This window comes from Mustela nivalis (genome assembly GCF_964662115.1).
Source record: "Mustela nivalis genome assembly, chromosome: 4".
In the NCBI taxonomy this organism is placed as follows: domain Eukaryota; kingdom Metazoa; phylum Chordata; class Mammalia; order Carnivora; family Mustelidae; genus Mustela; species Mustela nivalis.
This window is the reverse complement of record NC_139023.1, coordinates 141502976-141521100: the sequence shown is the minus strand read 5'-3', so window position 1 is coordinate 141521100 and position 18125 is coordinate 141502976. Positions and strand designations below refer to the sequence as shown.

Genomic DNA, 18125 nt, shown 5'->3' with positions numbered 1-18125 from the left:
TATGTCTCTGGACTGTAAATTATACAAGTGTTTCTCGGTTTTTTTCTCTCCCCCTATAGGTGGGACAGGATGGCCAAAATAGACTGAAATTGGGTATTTCTCTTCACCACATCAGTTAAGTTCAGAAAATAACCCAGCAGGCTAGGCTCCGGTTAACTAATTTCCCCTGAATGTCAACCTTCTTAAGAAAAGTGTGCTAGGGGCGCCTGGGTGGGTCAGTGGGTTAAGCCTCTGCCTTCAGTTCGGGTAGTGATCTCAGGGTCCTTGGATTGAGCCCTACATCAGGCTCTCTGTTCTGCAGGGAGCCTGCTTCCCCCACTCTCTCTCTGCCTGCCTCTCTGCCTACTTGTGGTCTTTCTCTCTCTCTCTTTCAAATAAATAAATCAAATCTTTAAGAAGAAAAGAAAAGTGTGCTCTAGCAAATTTCAAAATAGTTGCCTTTTTCTGACATTTACTGTGAAAATCTGGTCAAGCTCCTAGAGGTAATTATAATGATACTGTGGTTTTTAACTCTCAGAATTGTTCACATTCAGCTTCTAGCTATTTGTCAATGATGGTTCAATTTTCCTACCTGGCACTGGCTCTTACATCAAATTCTTTTTTTTTTTTTTTAATTTTAATTCCAGTATAATTAACATACAATGTTACCTGTTTGTTCCTTAAAGAGTCTGGTCTTGGTTTTTTGCTTTTTTCTTTATTCATTTGTTTTATTAAATTCCACACAAGAGTAAAATCATATGGTATTTGTCTTTCTATGACTTATTTTACTTGGCATTTACTCTCGATACAACCATGTAGTTACAAATGGTAAGATGTAATTCTTTTTCTATGGCTGAGTAATACTCCATAAGTATATATACCACTTCTTCTTTATCCATTCATTTATCAGTGGTCACTTGCACTTGCATTGCTTCTATAATTTGGCTATTGTACATAATGCTACAATAAATATATGGGTGCATATATCATTTTGAATTAGTGTTTTTGTATTCTTTGGGTAAATACACAGTGGTGTGATTTACTGGATTGTAGGGTATTTCTATTTTTAGGTTTCTGAGAAACCTCCATGCTATTTTCCACAGTGGCTGCACCAGTTTTCATTCCCACCAATAGTGCATGAGTGTTCCTTTTTCTCCACATCCTTGCAAACACCTGTTTCCTCCCACATTCATTAATACTCATGAGTCTCTGCTCTGGGAAACTGCAACTCACTGTATGTCAGTCTCTTTAATCTTGGTAGCAGTGTTTTGGCCTGTGTCTTCTCTTCTTTTATAGACCCATGAAAAGAGTAAATTTTTTAGTCTATTCGGCTTTTTCTCTTGTTGTTAAGATGGAGTGGAGAGGTATAAGCTCCTTACAAAAACAAGAAGTCCTCATTTATTATTTTTTTAATCAAGACACTGGATATAATGTCCATCCTAATCCTAAGCAATGTAAATTCATTAAATATAATAGGAATGAGGCTCTCTGAAAGCTAAGATATATATTAGGGAAAGTGTTCTGTGGACAAAATATCAACACTAACAAGTAACACATAATAGATATCTATTTAGGTATCCATTAGCTATTCTTATGTTAGCAATATGTAGTTTTCCTTTGGGGAGCTACTCCTCCCCAAGTGGATAGAGCTTCTGTGCAACTCTCAAGCAAAGTTCTCTGCCCTCCCATGGAAGAGTATTGGACTCATGATTCAAATTAAACCAATCAGGTGCTCCCTCTCCTTGGAATTTGAACTTAAAGCATAGAAACAAAAAAGTCTTAAAAGTGATAACAGCTTATCTATCTCCCAAAGTCAAAATGAAATTTTTCCTTACATTTTGCTCTCTAAATCTCTGAAGTAGCTCTGTTTTTTGTGCGTTTTTTTTCTTGTTGTTGTTAGTTTGTTTTGTTTTAAGATTTAATTTATTTATTTGAGAGAGAGAGAGAGAGCACAAGCAAGGGGAAGGGGCAGAAGGAAAATGAGAAGCAGACTCCCCGCTGAGCAGAGAGACCCACTAGGGGCTCAATCCCAGGTCCCTGAGATCATGATCTGGGCAGAAGACAGCCACTTATCCAACTGAACCACATAGGAGCCCTGAAAATAGCTCTGTGTTGAGTTCTGTATGAAATCTGACTCTTAAGTTACGTTTCCTGTATTTTTCTTTTAAATTTCCTTTTTGCTTTGGTTAACTAGACTGGGTTTTCTGTTGCTTATAAACACAGGATCCTAATAAATTAAATGAAACATACATCACTTTAAAATGCAAATAGCCTTCAGATATTGTATGCAAGTACTGACTCACCACATTATAGACCTGAAACTAATACTACATTGCATATTAACTAAGTGGAATTTAAATAAAACTTTTAAAAAAATCTTTAAAAAAAAAATGCAGGTAGATTTCAGGATTATAAAATAGATTTACCTTTGGTGTCTATGGATAATTACATGTAAACTATATATAAAATTCCAATGGTTAAATGAATTCCAAATTTAAAATCAAACCAGGAACGACTGTATCACTTACACTTTTTTCTGTCCATCCATTCCTCTAGCTCTGCAAAGTTTATAATTTGTCTTGTCCTCCAAAGACCAAGTCGATATTTAACACGATGGATCTGTCTATGATACATCTTTATAACTGCTCTCAAATTTGGTCCATGAGACAAAGCCTATAAAACAGCAATATAGACAGTAAAGCCTCATATTTACATATTTCTTCTGTATATATTTAATCTGATTTTGCCCTTTTCATTTCATCTATTTCACTTAAATTTTGGATGTATGTATTAATGTTTATGTATGTATTTATTAATGTAATGTGTAGGTGGCCTAAAACACATGCACTGTAAAATAAGATAATCTTGAAGCTCAGAGAGCCTCAATATGAAAAGCTTGGTCATCAGATACCCACAGTTCCCATAGCATAGAATTTTCAAAGATGGCTACCTTCATGGAAGCTTCCTAGGCTGGGCATTCTGATTTCTATAATTTGTAACCCACTTGGCCAGGAAAAAAAAAAAAAAAGTTTTATTAAGGCATTATTCTGTAACGGTGATTCTTGCCTAGACTGTTCACTAGGGGTGCTCAAATTCGTATTTATTTTCTTTCTTCTGAAAATTGTATATTACTATCTTTTACTTAAATTTTCCTGGACTTTTCAGGTTCTTCATGTTGATTTCTAAAACTCTTTAATCTTTTTCAGCAAATGTACAAATTTTGCTTTATCAGTTTGCCTTTTAACTGTGACTATATATTTATATAAATATATTTTCCACATTCTATTGCAATAGGCTTTAAAAATTAAAAATTTTTTAAATTTTTAAAAAATTTATAAAATAATCTATTTCAGGTTTTTTTCTAAATAAATAGTTCTATTTTATTTATCAATTCAATTATTTTTAGATTTTACATTTACTAGCTCATTAATTTCTCTACTTATCTTTATGAATTCCTTTTTAAAGAATTATTTTCCTATTCTTGACTTTTTGAAGACTTAATTCATCTGTTTTCATTTTTTAAGAATGTATTTAAGTCCATGAATTTTTTTCTCTAATAATTATAAAAATAATATTAGAATATAAAAGACTTACAAATTAGTAATTATAATTTTTAATCCGTGTTGACTTAAATGGTAAATGCATCATACTTACCACACATCAATATTTGAAAATTTTTCAAGTATGCACTTTTAGTCTGCCTTTTCATTGTACCATCATGTCTTGTTTCAAAAAAGTAATGAATGGATTGCTTGTTTGGAGAATTTCACTACCTTATGACACTTAGTTGGGCTTAATTTCTAAGATAGCTTAGATAGCTAGAGTCCTCTCTTTTCATATTTATTTGCCACTTGTGCTTCTTCTACAGTAAAGTACTAGTTCATGTCTTCTACCTATTTCTTTTATTGTTATGATAGTGTTATAATGTTATATTAGTTTATAAGAGATTTTTACATGTTGAGTTTTTTTTTTAACACTGGGGCAGTATCGAATGTTATCCACAGTTCAACTTTTTAACTTTTAAAAAATGATGTTAGACATATAAGTAGATAACTTGCCCATATATATGAACTGAAGTCTAACCTTATCTAAACACTTGTATATGACATTATCAAAAACGGTCTTTATACAAAAACCTTATTAAAGCAAAGCAGGAAAAGGTTTTTAAATTTAAAACTAGGTTTTTAAACCTAGTTTAGTCTTTTAAACGTAACTAAAACCCAATGAAGGATTGAATATTCTGAATTGTTATCTTACACACACATACATAAACACACTTATAAGTATACAAGCCACACATAATGTTAAATGTAATTTTTGTATTCACTTCCTCATGCACTAAAGAATTAGTGAAGCCCTCAGCCACACACATGTATGTAAAGAAAATGTCTCTCTCCTAGGTGGGATCCTACTCTCTTCAGGCCTCTTTTCTGTGTCAGCTGCCACTCACTTTGATCTTGGTCAGAATGATTATAACATACCTGAAGCACATGCTTAATTTTTCTATCTCTAATTGCTTAGTATAAAGACTGTGAGTACACATTCTTGGTCAATAGTATCACTGAATCTTGTCTTCCTCTCATGCATCTCTGCAAAATTTAAGTAGCAACTTCTAGTTGCCACACAATTGGTGCTCCTTTATATCAATACAGCTCAGGCTCTCTGAATCATCTCTCCGATGTGACCACATACCAATTGGCTCTACATCAGAAGGGAGTTTTAATCTAATTTTGGCTTTTTGCAGGATACTCGAATGCCTATGGTGAGCACAGCCTAAGAAAAGACTCCACTATATTTTGCAATGATCGTTCAATACTATTGTTACCAGAATGGTCTAATGTTTTAAAGTGCCTAGAACTAGGCAGACTTAGGTTTGATACTCAAAATTCAGCTATGCCATTGGATGGATCTCTAACTTTAGACAAGTTTTGTTAGATGCCTTACTTTTCATAGCTAGTAAAGATAATAATATAACTTAGAGGAATGGTACCACTTCAAATCTTCATCACCAACCCCTCTGGGTTCTCAAAGTGGCATCAAAATTCACCTATGTTTTTCTGGGCATCTCTCTTTTTGTCATTTTCTGTAGAAACTCAACCTCCTCAAACATTCAAACTCACCTTCTAAATGCTCACTCTCAGCAAATGACCTTGTCCCCCACTTTACCAAGGGAAAAACATTAGATTATTGTTATCTCAACTTCCTATCATCAATCTAAACACTCAGCAACATCCTTTGGTCCTACAACAGAGAAATATGTCTCTTTTACCTAAGGCTAATCCTGTCAGGTGTCTTATAAACACAACCCCCTCCAATATTCTTAGCCTTCTAATATGGATTATCCTCACCTCTCTTATATCATCAAGCTTCCCCTCTTATTGGCTTTTGCCATAAACATTTAAATGTACTTAATTATTTTCCATTGTAAACTATTTTTCACTATACCTCATAATGTCTCTTAGATGTTTTCACTTCCTTCTTTCCACATCACTCCAAAGAAATTTGTAAAGCTCATCCATGAACTAACTGCTGTAAAGACAGAAAATTGTGTCTAGACCTTTATTCCTAGCAGTATTGGAGATTAGTGACTCCACCTTCTTCCTTAATACAGTATTCCCCTGCCTCCAGTCAGTAGCACTAATAATGATCTCAAATATACAGATGGGTCAGAGTACAGGAAGCTATTCTTGGTCAGGGAGCTGAATAAAAATATTTAGAAAATTTTTTTCAAATTTCACATCCTCTCATCCAAATAAGCTATTATACATCCTCCATCATGTTGAAAATTACTTATTTTAATTTATATACTTTATGTAATTTAGCTAATGAATTAGGAGTCTATTATGTAACAGGGTATTCTACACTTTGTGAACAGATTAATGAACACAGAAGGCAAAATTCTTGTGTCAGGGAGTTACATTGTAATGGAAGAAACAGTAATCCAATAAACAAATATCTATGTGCTGGCTGGCAGTAAGTGGTTTGAAGTCTTTTAAATAGAACAAGGAGTGACCAGACTGGATGTTACCTCTTTACAAGGCAGTATGGAGCAGATTTTTGATAATTAACAATGAGCACAGACCTGAATTAAGGGAGCCATGCAGCCACCTAGGTAAAGAACTTTCTCAGAAATAACATGAGAATCACTGCTAAATGGGGTTACTTTAATGAGTGGGAAGGTTTTATTGTCTTCCTCAAGTGTGTTAAGGTAGAAAAGAATTAAAAAACTACTGAAGAAGTCTAAATGCTTCCTTATGGCCCAATCTTCCTTCTGAGTTTTGGACCTATATATTCAACTGCCTCCCAGATATCTCAAAGATTTCCCACAGGTAATTCAAAGCCAGTGTTGGAAACTGGACTCTTATTTCTTTTTCTTTCCTTCTCTCTCTAACCTGCTCTTCTTCTTAAATTATGTATTTCACAACCATCCACCAGGATGCCCAAGACAAGACGCACAAAAATTGAGGAATTGTTCTTGACTCCTCTCTCTCCCTTATCTTCAAATCCATTCAAACCCATTGTCCTGTGTCTGTTCCATCTCTCCAGCCCTAACTCAAGTCTCTATTATCACACACCAAATTACTGAAAAAGCATACCCATTGTCCACCTTCTAATTCTGTCACCCTTGTCTCCCAATTCACTGCCCAGAGTCAGTAATCTTTCTAAAAGGCAAATCAATTAATGTCACTGATTAGCTTTAAAATAATCCATTCCCATATACTAAGTAAGAGCATGAACTCCTTAGCATGGTTTTAAAGAATATGCTTAATCAGGACATCTGGGTGGCTCAATCAGTTAAGTGTCTGCCTTCAGCTCAGGTCATGATCCCAGGGTCTTGGGATCCTGCCCCACATGGGGCTCCCTACTCAGCAGAGAGTCTGCTTCTCCTTCCTCTGCAGTTCCCCCTGCTTGCACACTCTTGCTCTCTCTCTTGCTCTCTCTCTTTTCTGTCAAAAAACAAACAAACAAACAAACAAACAAACAAAAAAGCCATGCTTAATCTGACTGCTATCTCAGCTTTCTCTACTGTCAATATCCTCCCAAGCAGCTCTTGGCCCCTCAATGTTCTAGCTCACCTACGGTCATTGATTGTCTTTTACTGTTCCTACAACTCTCTCAGCCTATCAATCTTCCTGACAAAATATAACTACCCCTCATTTTCTGGATCTCAATGTATTGGCACTATCCAACCCCCTCACCAGACACAATCTTTTGGATTAAATGGTCTTCCTAAATTCTCTAATAGTACCTAAGACTTCTTTTAATTATCTGCATGTCTCTCTAGACTATATGCTCTATGAGATCACACACCAGACAAGAAACTGGATCCAATACATAGTAAATGTTATAAAAAAAAAAAATTAACTTTTCTGTTCAGTGCCACCTGTGCCATGGGGACCAAGATTGGGCTCCAGGATTTTCTTATTTTGTGTGTGTGTGTTTTGAGATAATGGGAGGAAATCCATAGTTTATCAAATTTTCAAAGTGTTTCGTGACCTCCAAAAGGTTAAAAACCACTGGTTTATGCATAGTCTATTGCTATGGTAACCTTAATACTCGGATTTTTCAGAACTATTCCAAGTTTATTTATTCAACAAATATTTATTCAAAGATGATTGATTTTCAGCACTTTCTTGTTGCAAACGTGAGCTCTTCAAATGCCCTAGAATTTCAGTATTTTGGGCAAATAGAAAATGAATACATTAATTTAAGACTGAAATTTAAAATTTTAAATTATAAATATTCAGAGAAAAATACTGAAATTATGTAAAAGCTCAGAGGAATCACAATGGGAAAAAATACTATTTTTATACCTTAACTGGTTTTTTTTATACCACTATTACTTATTCCCAAATACATGCAAACAAACAGCACAGAGTTTTTAAAAGGAAAAGGACACTTGGAATGATGGAAATAAATAACACTGACAGTCAAATGCAATGACATCTGTGGTACCCTTATGACTGATATGATAGTTCAGTGGTGCTTCATTATTTCTAAATAAACCCAAACTGGAGTATTTCACAGGAAATTATGGAAATTGTATAGTCTCTTGAGGTAATTCAAAGAGCCTTTCTAGTAGACACTGTCCACAACTACCAGCTCTGAAGTGGCAGCCAAACAATGTGACCATGGAAGTTTTCTAGCAGAGGGATTGCCATGGTGCTGACAATTACCCAGTGATTTGCTGTGCAGCTGCTAGAGCAGAAAGTCTATCAAGAATTCCCCCAAAAAACAACCCTGCACATAGGCACAGTCCTGGAACCTGACAATGTATGCATTACAAGCCTCCTGCACTAGCTGTTCAATGGTAGACAAAACAACATTAACCATACAAACAAAGCAGCCATTCAGCATAAAAAGCACCACACCAGTGATAGAATAAAAAAGCAAAGATCATAAAAATTTTATAACCAAATCAAAGTCAATAATCTAGTTTATATTGGCCCCAACTCTTTGAACATGCTTCCCATTTTTTTTTTTATTTAAAATTCTACCTCTACATAGAAATTCAACATTTCCTTGTCAGTATCCCTTTTCACCATTATTTTGGACCCATTCTTGGTCTCTAAGTTTACTAGGCTTGTTTTTCTCCCAGAGGTGATATATGACTCTACAATTCTCTTCAATAGCAGAAAATGATATAATTAAATTAAATCATAATATAGATGCACAATCATACATATATCATATACATGTGATACATAATATATATTATATAATATATACTGTTTCATATACTTAAATACATACATCCACATTATTTCTCTTTATATATAAAAGAGAATCATTAGAGTACCCTGATAAATTTCTATAACTATGAATTAATTCATCCATTCAGTAGATACTTGTTGAATACTTACCATGTACCAAGCACTATTCTAACCTTTTGAACACAGAAACAAACAAAACAGAAACCATGTAAATGTAAAGAAATAACTAAGTAAAAAAGAAAAAAGCAGAAAAAAGTGCAAATAGTTAAAATAATAGGATTGTATATTGTGTGTCAAAAAGCAATGTGGTGCTAAAAATTTGAAGATAACAAGTATGTACTCCCAAATAGGTCACTTATTGGTATTGCTTGTGACAGACATGTAAATAAAAGATCATAATATAGATAACATGAGCAAAATAATGACCAAAAGAATAGAGAAATTATTTCTGCTTGATGGGCCAGGGACAATGTCTTAGCACATATAATTTTTAAAAGATCTTGAAAGATGAGTTGGAGTTTATCCAAAGATTAGGGAGGAAGAGTATTCCAGCTTAAGAGAATAGCATTAAAACATAGGATATAATAGGAAAAAATAAAGAATTTGGGCTTTGTTAGAGCACAGGGCGTTAGTGAGGAAGTATCATGGGATGAAGATGGACAGTGGGCAAGTGCCAGACCAGGGAGGTCATGTGTACTATGTTAGAGAATTCATACTTTCTCCTATAAGCAATATAGGGCCATTAAAAGAGTATAAGAAATGGAATAAGGCAATAAGAGTTTTTTTTCTTAATTGCATATATATATATAATATATATGTTATATATATAATATATAATATATAATATATATATAATAATTTTCTTAATTGCATATATAACATATTAGGGGGTAGGCAGCAAGGAGAATAATTAGGAGACAAGTGTAGTTCTCCATGTGAAGGTTGATCAATAGAACCTCTGGCAAGAAACAAAGAGAGGAAGAGCAACACAGAAATGTTTTGGTGACAATCAACTGAATAATGAAGTGAGGAATTTGAAAAAGTCTAAGAAAACTCCAGGTGTAATTTGGACAATGAGTGGTGGAATAATTCATCAATATAGGTAGTGAGGAGGGGTGGTCCAAGATGTTGGCATAGGAAGATCCTGATCTCACCTCTTCCTACAAATGCACCAAACCTATAGATACATGTGGACAATTTCCTCTGAAAAAGAAAACTAACAGAACTGTTCCTCACCACAAAGGATAAAAAGACTATATAGAGATGGGTAGGAAAACCAACAGGGCTTACATTCAAAAAAGACAAAGGCTGTAGGGAACTGAGGTTCTCTTTTTAAAAGGCTTGGCTATAGTCTCACTAATCGCAGGACCCAGCACAAAAGTAAGTTTGAAAAGCACCTGGACCACACGTGAAGGGAATTCATTTGCTAGTCTTAAGACAAGGGGCAGGGGACAGCTGGGACTCTCTTCAGAGATGGACACACTAGCAAATGCCATTTTTGCACTATCTCCAATCTGGCTAGCACAGGCAGGTATGTGCAGATTTAGTGCTAACCTGTTGTCTTGCTAAGGCTGGCACGGGTGAATGGTGGTGACACTGGCTGGGGCCCATGTGTGTGAGCAGTCACAACATTCTCCCAGTCCCTTGCTAAAGCCTGTGACCTGGCTGGGGCCAGCAAGTGCAAGTGATCATGACATTCTCCCACTCTCTTGCTAAAGCTAGCAGGCACACACAAACAAAACATTCTCCTACTACAGCTCTAAGGCCACAGGCATATGCAAACAAAGAATTTTCCTACAGCCTTGCTGAAGCCAGTGAGTGTGCCCTGCCCCCTACACTCTTCACATGCCTTGCTAAAGTCAGAGGGTGTGCACAATCCACACAGATGATGCCTGTTGGTTGCCTGGCCTTAGTGGTCAAGAGGGTTCACGTTCTTAGGCTGCACAGTACTTCCATTGGAAAGAGCTCTTGGCAAACTACCTCCCACAGAACCACAGTCAGCAGACTGAAATACACCCCCAATTTTCCTGTAGAAATGGGACTCTGTGACTTACTCATCACAGAGCTTCAGCTTCAGTCTAAAGGATAGGCTTCAGGTTTGCAACACATCTAGAGTCTACAGAAGCGCTCTCAGGGAATGTAAGCTGGGCAACATCAGCCTTGCACACTTCTCTGGCCTCACTATTCCTCAATAATAATTCCCAGAAAAGAAGATTATATATTTAACCTGGAGCTCCAATTTTGCAACTATCACTCAGAGGAATCCTCTAGATTTTCTGATCTGGGGGTCAGTAGGATTTACAGTTGTAGCCCCACAGGACTGTATAATTGAATATTTTTAAAGCTACTGCTTGAGGGTCTGGCTTCTAGTCAGCCTGAAGCCTGGTACTAAATGAGATCCCTCTCCTTGGGACACTGGCAGGACTTGGCACACCTCAGTAATAGGGACCTATCAAAAATTAATCAGTCTGCTTTCACAATCACAAAGGTTCAAGAAACAACTAAGAGCTAAAGCTCTTAGTTGAATGAGAAGTTTTATTACCTACACAAGGCTAAAGGTAACTGTTTCACTTAATACACAGAAACAGAGAGTCAAGTAAAATGAGGAGAAAGATGAGTAGGTTCCAAATAAAAGTACAAAATAAAACCTCAGAAAAAGATCTAAATGAAACAGAGTTAAGGCATGGTCCCCCTCTATACCCATTTTATTGAGAGTTTTTATCATGAGCATTGAATTTCATCAAATTCTTCTTCTACATCTACTGAAATAATCATGTGATTTTTACCTTCATTTTGTTAATGTGGTGCTTCATGTTGATTGATTTATGGATGTTGAAACATTCTTGCACCCCTGGAATAAAGTTCACTTGGGTCATGGTATATGATCATCTTAATATACTATTGAATTCAGTTTCGTAATATTTTGTTGAGAATTATAGTATCTGTGTTCGTCAGGGACACTGGCCTGTGATTCTTTTCTTTTTTTTTTCCTTCTCTTCTCTCTTTTTTTATTTTCTTTTCCTCTTTCTTTCTTTCTTTTGGTGATGTCCTTCTCTGACTTTGGTATCAGTATCAAAAATTTCAATTTTTTGGAAGCATTTGAGAAACACTATTACTGTTTATTTAATACCTATACTTCTCAAACTCTTACCAAAAAATGGAAAGAATGAACAATTCCAAACTTATTTTATGAGGCCAGTATTACCCTGAAACCAAAGTCAGAGAAGGAGAAAGAAGGAAGGAAGAAGGAAAGAAGGAGGAAGGAAGGGGGGAAGGGGGAGAAGGGAAGGGAGGAGAGAAGAGGAAAGGAGAAGAGAGGGAAAGAAAAGAGAAAGAAAAAAGGAAAGGAAAGAAAAGGAAAAAAGGAAAGAAAAGAAATCACAGACCAGAGTCCCTGATGAACACAGATACCATAATCCTCAACAAAATACTAGGAACCTGAATTCAACAGTAAATTAAGATGTTCATATACCATGACCAAGTGAACTTTATTTCAGGGATGCAAGAATGTTCCAACATCCATAAATCAATCAACATGATGCACCATATTAAGGAAATGAAGGTAAAGATCACATGATCATTTCAGTAGATGTAGAAGAAGAATTTGATAAAATTCAACATTCACTTATTATAAAAACTCTCAATAAAATGGGTATAGAGGGACCATAACTCAACTAATAAAAAAGTCATATATACTTAGAGCTAACATCAGACTCAGTAATGAAAAGCCAAAACCTTTTTCTCTAAGATCAGGAACAAAACAAAGATGCCCACTCTCACCACTTTTATTTAACATTGTATTGGAAGTCCTAGACACAGTACTTGGGGATGGGGAAGGAAATAAAAGGCTTCTAAATTGGAAAAGAAGAAATAAAATCATCACTATTTGCAGATGACATGATACTACATATAAAAAAACACAGACTCAACCAAAATACTATTAGGTTTAATAAATGAATTCAGTAAAGTTGTAGGCTATAAAATCAATATATATAAATATGTTTCTTTATAGTAATAACAAGCTATCAGAAAGAGAAATTTAAAAAAGAATCTTATTTACTAGTGCATCCAAAAGAATAAAATACCTAGAAATAAATTTGTTTTGTTTTGTTTTGTTTTTTTAATTGTTTTTTTTTATTTTTATTTTTTATAAACATATATTTTTATCCCCCGGGGTACAGGTAAGTGAATCACCAGGTTTACACACTTCACAGCAGTCACCATAGCACATACCCTCCCCAATGTCCATAGCCCTACCCCCCTTCCCCCAACCCCTCGCCTCCCAGCAACCCTGAGTTTGTTTTGTGAGATTAAGAGTCACTTATGGTTTGTCTCCCTCCCAATCCCATCTTGTTTCATTTATTTTCCTACCCCCTTAACCCCCATGTTGCATCTCCACTTCCTTATATCAGGGAGATCATATGATAGTTGTCTTTCTCCGCTTGGTTTATTTCGCTAAGCATAATACCCTCTAATTCCATCCATGTCATCACAAATGGCAAGATTTCACTTCTTTTGATGGCTGCATAGTATTCCATTGTGTATATATACCACATCTTCTTTATCCATTCATCTGTTGATGGACATCTAGGTTCTTTCCATAGTTTGGTTATTGTAGACATTGCTACGATAAACATTCGGGTGCACGTGCCCCTTCGGATCTACGTTTGTATCTTTAGTGTAAATACCCAGTAGTGCTATTAGACCCTCAACTCTATGGTCAACTAATCTTCAACAAAGCAGGAAAGAATGTCCAATGGAAAAAAGACAGCCTCTTCAATAAATGGTGTTGGGAAAATTGGACAGCCACATGCAGAAAAATAAAATTGGACCATTTCCTTACACCACACATGAAAATAGACTCAAAATGGATGAAGGACCTCAATGTGAAAAAGGAATCCATCAAAATCCTTGCGGAGAACACAGGCAACAACCTCTTCGACCTCAGCTGCAGCAACATCTTCCCAGGAACATCACCAAAGGCAAGGGAAGCAAGAGCAAAAATGAACTATTGGGATTTTATCAAGATCAAAAGCTTTTGCACAGCAAAGGAAACAGTGAACAAAACCAAAAGACAACTGACAGAATAGGAGAAGATATTTGCAAACAACATATCAGATAAAGGGCTAGTGTCCAAAATCTATAAAGAACTTAGCAAACTCAACACCCAAAGAGCAAATAATCCAATCAAGAAATGGGCAGAAGACATGAACAGACATTTCTGCAAAGACATCCAGATGGCCAACAGACACATGAAAAAGTGCTCCATATCACTCGGCATCAGGGAAATACAAATCAAAATCACAATGAGATATCACCTCACACCAGTCAGAATGGCTAAAATCAACAAGTCAGGAAATGACAGATGCTGGCGAGGATGTGGAGAAAGGGGAACCCTCCTACACTGTTGGTGGGAATGCAAGCTGGTGCAGCCACTCTGGAAAACAGCATGGAGGTTCCTCAAAATGTTGAAAATAGAACTGCCCTATGACCCAGCAATTGCACTATTGGGTATTTACCCTAAAGATACAAATGTAGTGGTCCAAAGGGGCACATGCACCCGAATGTTTATAGCAGCAATGTCCACAATAGCCAAACTATGGAAAGAACCTAGATGTCCATCAACAGATGAATGGATCAAGAAGATGTGGTATGTATACACAATGGAATACTATGCAGCCATCAAAAGAAATGAAATCTTGCCATTTGCGACAACATGGATGGAACTAGAGCGAATCATGCTTAGCGAAATAAGTCAAGCAGAGAAAGACAACTATCATATGATCTCCCTGATATGAGGAAGTGGTGATGCAACATGGAGGCTTAAGTGGGTAGGAGAAGAATAAATGAAACAAGATGGGATTGGGAGGGAGACAAACCATAAGTGACTCTTAATCTCACAAAACAAACTGAGGGTTGCTGGGGGGAGGGGGTTTGGGAGAAGAGGGTGGGATTATGGACATTGGGGAGGGTATGTGCTTTGGTGAGTGCTGTGAAGTGTGTAAACCTGGTGATTCACAGACCTGTACCCCTGGGGATAAAAATATATGTTTATAAAAAATAAAAATTAAAAAAAAAAAAAAAGAAATGGGCAGAAGACATGAACAGACATTTCTGCAAAGACATCCAGATGGCCAACAGACACATGAAAAAGTGCTCCATATCACTCGGCATCAGGGAAATACAAATCAAAACCACAATGAGATATCACCTCACACCAGTCAGAATGGCTAAAATTAACAAGTCAGGAAGTGACAGATGCTGGCGAGGATGCAGGGAAAGGGGAACCCTCCTACACTGTTGGTGGAATGCAAGCTGGTGCAACCTCTCTGGAAAACAACATGGAGGTTCCTCAAAATGTTGAACCTAGAAATAAATTTAACCAAAGAGATAAAAGAACTGTATTTTAAAAACTAAATGACACTGATGAAAGAAATCAAATATGATTAAATATAAAAACATATTATACTAATGGATTGGAAGAATTCATATTGCTTTTTTGTTTGTTTGTTTGTTTGTTTGTTTATTATGTCATGTAACCACACAGTACACCATTAGTTTTTTTTTTTTTTGTAGTATTAAGATGTCCACACTCCCAAAGTCATCTGCAAATTCACTGCAATCCTTATAAAAATATCAGTAGCATATTTTTACAGAATTAGAATAAGCTAAAATTTGTATGGAACCAAACCAACTCCAAATAACAAAGACAATCTCGTAAAAGAAGAACAAAGCTGGAGGTATCATGTTCCAGGAGTTCAAACTATGCTACAAAGCAACAGTGATCAAAACAGACACATAGATCAATGGAAGAGAATAGACAGCCCAGAAATAAACCCTCACTTATAAACTCAAGTAATCTATGATAATAGTAATCTATAATAATAAAGTAATCTATGATAAGAATATAAAATGAGGAAAAGACAGGCTCTTCAATAAATGATGTTGTTAAAACGGGACAGCTACATGCCAAAGAATGAAACTAGTCCACTTTATTACACACAAACAAGAATAAACTCAAAATGTATTAATGGCTTAAATGAGTCCTTAAAATATAAAGCTCATAGAAGAAAACACAGGTAGTAAGCTCTTGAACATTGGTCTTAGCAGTAATTTTTTTAGATCCGTCTCCTTAGGCAAGAACAACAAGAGCAAAAATGTACAAATATGACTATCTCCAACTAAAAAGCTGTTGCACAGGAAAAGGAACCATCAGCAAAATGAAAAAACAACCTAATGAATGGCATAAATTATTTGCAAATGACATATTAGATAAGGATTTGACATTCAAAATATATAAAGAACTCATACAACTAAATATTCTTAAAAACCCAATTTAAAATATAGGCAGAGTTGTTTTCCCAAAGAAGACATACAAATGCCTATAGGTACGTGAAAAGCTGCTCAATATCACTAACCATCAAGGAAATGCAAATTGAAACCACAATAAAATATCACCTCACATGTGTCATAATGGCTACTATCAAAAAGATAAGTAATAACAAGTATTGGTGAAGATGTGGAGAAAGGAAAACCTTTGTGCATTACTGGCAGGAATGTAAGTTGATACAGGTACTATGGAAAACAGTATAAATGTCCTCAAAAAATTAAAAACAGAACTACTATACAATCTAGCAATTCCACTCTTGGTATTTTTTGAAGAAAATTAAAACACTAATTCAAAGATATATGCACCTTTATGCTCAATGCAGCTTTATTTACAATAGCCAGGATATGGAAGTCACATAAATGTCATCAATAGATGAGTGGATAAAGATGTGATAGTTGATGGTAGATAGATAAATAGATAGGTAGATGATAGGTAGATAGATAATAAATAGATGATAGATACGATGGAATATAATTCAGCCTTAAAAAGGAATGAGATCTTGCCATTTTCAACATGGTTGGATCTAGAGGTATTATGCTATGTGAAATAAGTCAGGCAGAGAAAGACAAATATTATATGATTACACTTAAATGTGCAATCTATAACAAAACAAATGAACTAACAAAACAAACCATAAACATATTCATAAATCAAAGAATTAATGGTTGTCAGACAAAATAGATCCTAGATATTTATTTTTAAAAAGTTAAGATTGCTGCTTATGCAAGTTGCTCAGGGGTGTTTTGTGTGTGTGTGTGTGTGTGTGTGTGTATAATTCTTTTTGAGTTGAATATGCATGCTATACAAAAGTATCTAGGAGTGTGGGAAGTGGAAGAAAATTGTTTTATGTGGACAATAAACAGTAAAAAAGTGAAACAAAATTAGTGAAAGGACAGGGGGTTCTGACTTTAGAATCCACGTGGTCCCAGAACTATTGGGTCAAGAATACACTGGGCCTTTTGTTCAGATTCTCCGGTTTGACCAACTCTGAAACTGTCAGCAGAGTAGATAATTCGTAACATTTTCTCAATGAAAAGAATGTAGTCAGAAATTTATCATAGATACATTGACCAGATTATTATTCAAAACATGATTAATATCTACATAAGAAAATTTGTGCACATTATATTTAACACATGCTTTACCTTGATCATTATTCTCTGCAATCTTTTGCGTTCAAGCCATCCTCTGACATAGGCTTGCATGATGGTGATCATTCTAACTACTTTTTTGTTATTTATGAGTTTGGTCCTTTCCCGGAACACTTGGAAAATTTCTATGTGTGGTCCAATCCTTTTAACTTTATTGTCGAGTTTGCCACTTTTACTTAGAATAGACTTCAGCCTAAAAATAAAATATAAAAGTTTCTTATTATAGTTAATAATAAAATAATCACTTCTGAAAAGTCTTAAATTCATTTCAATCATAAATGTATTAAAATAGGAAATGTATTATATTTTGTACATAGATTTCATATACATCACCTGGACATGTCAATAGGACTCTCCAAAGAAGTTTGAATATGCCAGAATCAATATAACATATATAAAATGAACCTTGTGAAGAAAGGAAATCCAAAAGAAAGCAAATTTGTCAAAGCTTATCTGTAACTATTCAAAAGTCGGTTATGATATTTAGGAACAAAATATTTTCATATGACAAAGGAGGTTAGTCAAAATAACTTTCCTATCTCAGAAGCTATTTTATTTATTTATTTTTATTCATTTTTATTTTTTATTTTTTATTTTTATTTTTATTTTTTTAAGATTTTATTTATTTATTTGACAGAGAGATCACAAGTAGGCAGAGAGGCAGGCAGAGAGAAAGAGAGAAGCAGGCTCTGTGCTGAGCAGAGAGCCTGATCCGGGGCTCAATCCCTTCACTCTGAGATCATGACCCGAGCCGAAGGCAGAGGCTTAACCCACTGAGCCACCCAGGCGCCCCTCAGAAGCTATTTTAAATTGAAAACTACATCAGAATAATTTGGCACTGATACTCTGCTTACCAATCATCTGAAAAATGATCTTAACAAAGGCTCTCAA

The 18125-nt window shown here is 35.3% G+C and overlaps 1 protein-coding gene across 1 annotated transcript in view; it reads right to left on the bottom strand.

The window, feature by feature from the left end:
- The window catches only part of IQCM (IQ motif containing M), a 436096-nt gene that overhangs the window by 184314 nt on the left and 233657 nt on the right, over positions 1-18125 (bottom strand). Inside the window, exons 10-11 of the mRNA XM_082727609.1 lie at positions 17229-17427; positions 2508-2652 (exon numbers count right to left, since the gene is read on the bottom strand). Of these exons, the coding sequence (XP_082583735.1) occupies positions 2508-2652; positions 17229-17427 (344 nt within the window). The remainder of the gene's footprint in view (positions 1-2507; positions 2653-17228; positions 17428-18125) is intronic.